Source organism: Sinocyclocheilus rhinocerous, unplaced genomic scaffold (genome assembly GCF_001515625.1).
Source record: "Sinocyclocheilus rhinocerous isolate Xijiao unplaced genomic scaffold, SAMN03320098_v1.1 scaffold729, whole genome shotgun sequence".
NCBI lineage: Eukaryota > Metazoa > Chordata > Actinopteri > Cypriniformes > Cyprinidae > Sinocyclocheilus > Sinocyclocheilus rhinocerous.
The window spans coordinates 177460-181780 of NW_015664993.1; the positions used below are offsets into that span (position 1 = coordinate 177460).

Here is a 4321-nt window from a genome sequence, read left to right on the forward strand (position 1 = left end):
TTGACTTGATTCAGGATTGGCAGCTGTGATATAACGGGGCGCTGTTGTGTCCGCCATTTTGCGATCAGGCTCCGCTGTCGCCGCCATTTTGTGAGCGTGCTCTAGTGCGGCCGCCATTACACGAGTGAGTGCGGGGTCACGTTCCTCCGCGACACCCACAGTGAACAATGAACCAACAGTCAACAAAGCATAATCCATAAATTGACTTAGAGAAGAACGGGGACCCTCATGGAGTAATCGTGTCTTTAGAGGTTCATTGATACCCTCACAAAAAAATCTAACAGTACACAGTCCGGCAGATCTGAATAATGAGCGATGGCTAAATACTCTTGAATATAGCCTTCCAGCGATCGTGTGCCCTGTCTAAGGGCTAACAATATTCTTGCCATATCCATACCTTGCCAATGTCCATCCGAGAAGCCGCTGGATCCTTATGTGGCCGAGTGTATTCTGTTACGGGGCAAACGAGACGTGAGACGTGCGGATCCATGTGCAAGGCTTTGTTTACAAAGGCGTGGTCAATAAACAGGCAAGGGTCAGATAACACGGGTAAATCACAGGCAAGACAAAGGATATTCCTAGGGCTAGCATGGGTCTTTGATCGGCGAACAGTATCCAGTGGGCAACACGAAGTGGCTAGACTAAGACTAGAACTAGAACTAGAACTGGGAACTAGGACCGGGAACTAGGAATGGCTCCGTAATGCAGCTATCGCTAGAAGAGTGATATGCGCTAAACAATACTCGGCAGTGAGAGAGAGGAAGTCCATGGCTTATGTAGGGTGTGTGGTTGGTTACAGCTGTGTGCAATCAGTGCAATGGATGATGGGAAATGTAGTCCGTGGTGATGTGTAACAGTCTGTGTAGTGAGAGAGTCAATATGATGGATGAGTGACCTCTGGTGGCGATCGGACGGAAGTCCATGGACAGGATTCGTGACACTATCAGGCTTTGTCACAATGATATTCAGTTTAGTTTGGTTTTCTGTCCTTGTGTTCATTTCCTGTCTGTGTGTCTGATGTGTTGCTATGTTTTTTGATTTGATCGTAGTATCCTGTGTTCACCTCATCAACCTGTATATTTTAGTTCCTCTGTTTAAATCCTCATTTGTTCGGTATCGTCAGTGTTACGTAGTTGTTCTACTTTGCCTGCCTGCCTTTTTTGAGTTTGTTCTGTGAATCTGTACTATTAAAACTATTTAGTAGCTTTATCTTCATCGTCGTGCTTTGGACTACCATGATTTGTGAGAGCTTTAACCTTCCCTGTGTTTTGAAACTTACCTTGTTGATCTCTTGTATATTAAGGTGAATGGGGAAAAAACTATTTTGATATATTCCTTCATTGATTACTTGATATACTTACCTGTGAATCTTATTTCTATGCTTCCACTGTTGGACCTCTATTGTATTTGCTCTATACTGTTGTGTGCGAGCTGCATGCTCACCCTTTGTATACTTACATTTGTTCTCAGTCTCTGTAAACTCCTTCATCTGGGTTCAATCCTTGCTTCTGTGCTGGTTTGTCATAACATCCACAAGTGCATGTGCAATAACTGTTTATGGTTCATTGAAAAAGTATGAAAAATATTGTTTAAGCCATTTCCAATAAATATATACAGTATATGTATATGAAAGTGGGATTCTCTGAGTGGGATTCTATTCCTCACTGGAAAACATGCACATAAATGCAAAAAATGGTGGAATTCATCCAATGTTACTCCAGCCAATTAGAATTTTGAACAAACAGAGAGTGTCAAATGTTAAAATGTGATCTGTACTGTTTTGTATTACTTCATAAAAGAGAGAGAGAGAGAGAGAGAGAAGAATTGGGTAAAATTGTATTTTGTTATCACTTTTACCCATGTTTAATTCTATAGAGACAAGGGTTTTAATATGATATTTGTATACTCTTCATCAGGCACACAGTAGGATGAAGCACGTGGCAGAACATTATGAAGATGGACACATTCATCCACAGTATTCTCATCATTCGCATCATGGACAGCAGCGTGAACTGATCTCCCCCCCACCAGAGCAGGTCACTGACCTAAACAAACAAACAAACACACACACACACACACATACATGTTGGTATTGGTGGTTTACGGGGACTCTCCATTGGCGTAATGGTTTTTATACTGTACAAACTGTATTTTGTATTGCCCTACACCAACCCTACCCCTAAACCTACCCCTCACAAAAAACTTTGTGCATTTTTAGATTTTCAAAAAAAAACAAAAAAAAACACCATTTAGTATGTTTTTTAATCCTTTTGAATTACGGGGACACAGATAGTGTCCTCATAAACCACCTTCATATTGTAATACCTGTGTCATACCCATGTCATTATACAAATGTGTGCACACACACACACACACACACACCCACACACAAAAACACCCAAGCCTACTCACAAGATATTGTCTGTGTTGTACTTGTGTAAACACACACACACACATTTTTAAACAAAGTATTTTTTGTCAGGTTATAGTGACTCCATTAAGAAACTTCTAATAGTCTTCTAAAAGCTTTCAAAGAAATAGTGATAAAAATAGCTCAAAGAGTTCTGTGGTGCCATGATAGATGATTTTAAATTATTTGTACTATATGACAAAAAGTATGTGGACAATCCCTTCTAATAGACATGTTTATTCCAACAATTCCAGTAAAACGGCTCTTAACTCTATGCCATAGAATGTCATTTTAGAAAATGTTGTGCTTCATTGCGGTTGTTTCTGGCAATACTCTTGTGCACAATGTGGGATCCATAAAGAATTAATTCAATAACTTGAATGAGGAACTGTGTAGTTCTATAGTAATGTGATGTGTGTTTGTTTTAGGATGATGAGGACGGCATATGGGCATGACAAAACAGAAACTAGTTTTGCACTGAAAGGTAAGTGATGCACTTATGTCCTGCTAGAAGCAAACATGGGAGATTAATTATAAAAACATTATAAAAGTTTAATCTGCAAAATCCATACAGTTAACAAATTCACAAAATAATGTGTCTGACAATATGTATCAGCTGACATATCATTAAATTGTTCTGATCATGAATGCTAATACAAAAATTCAGAGGTGTGTGAAATCTTTTCAAAATTGTTATTTGGGTTGAATAGCAACATTCTGTTATGTCAATTTCATATGGGTTTATAGAATAGTGGTTTTCAATTTATAAGTAAATTAAGATCAGTTGTGGTTAACTTTACATGAAGATACTTTCACAATCACACAACATAACACTCAGAACCGCCCTACAAGATAAAGAAATTGGGAAGGCATTGATTTTAGGTGTTTTTCATGCACATTGTATATTAACATTGTTTTTTTGTTTTGTTTTTTGTAGTCGAGACTTTTTGTAGCCACGTTATGTGGCTATACAGGCTATACAGAAGTAGAGTCTATACAGTAGTGGCTATACAACACAATTAGTGTTGTCTGTCTTGCCTATTTTTAGGTAGACTTAAAAGTTAATATCTAATCAAATGATAAGACTACAAGTCATAAAAGTAATGCATGCTGTTCTGATATTTTCAAAGTTAAGAAAATAATTGTACTGATCTGATAATAATGATACCAATGATACGATACAATTTTAATTACATTTTTGAGTAAAGCCCAGGGCAAAGATGTCAGTTTTCCTAGGCCGGACATCACGTTTGGCTATTCATGTATATAAAGAGAATATCCATGCAGAAAAATCGATAGGAAAAACAATTAATAATAAAATAAAATAATAAAAATGAAGTCCATCAGTAATGTTCTTATCATCTGTCACTTTTTGCTATAAAAAGAATATTTATTTATTCATTTATTAATATTTTTTTTTAAATAGGTATGTTACTAATCTAATCTGAAGTTTAGCTTTTATTTTTCTTCTTAGAGAACGTCTCGGTTACATACGTAAGGTAGCGGTAACGGAGGTAACGGAGACGTTATGTCGTGATCGACATTATGGGGATTCACTTGGGAGCTGATGGTTCGAGGTTGTGGCAAGGGGACATAACGTCTCCGTTTCCTCCATCAGGGAACGAGGGTTACGTACATAACCGAGACGTTCCCTATCTATCGGTCACTACAAGTTATGTCGTGATCGACATTATGGGGCCCTGGAAAGCGCCACAACCTGAACCCCGTCACAACCCCATGACGTAGCCAATGTTGGCAAGCGGCCGCGTGTCAGACAAACGCTACGCAAAGGTTGTAACCTTCCCACCGCCCCCAACGCAAATTCGCTGACCTTGGTACCCGCAGGGACCACAGGTGAACACAACTCTGCTGGAGATAGCCAAGCCGCTGTTCCTTTTCCCACAGAAATTT

The 4321-nt window shown here is 38.8% G+C and overlaps 1 protein-coding gene across 1 annotated transcript in view; it reads left to right on the forward strand.

Annotated features, from left to right (window-relative positions):
• LOC107730635 (ERC protein 2) overlaps window positions 1-2865 on the forward strand; it is a 76430-nt gene extending 73565 nt beyond the window's left edge. The window contains exons 13-14 of the mRNA XM_016541499.1: window positions 1917-2036; window positions 2839-2865. Coding sequence (XP_016396985.1) covers window positions 1917-2036; window positions 2839-2865 — 147 coding nt within the window. The remainder of the gene's footprint in view (window positions 1-1916; window positions 2037-2838) is intronic.
• Window positions 2866-4321: the final 1456 nt, after the last annotated feature.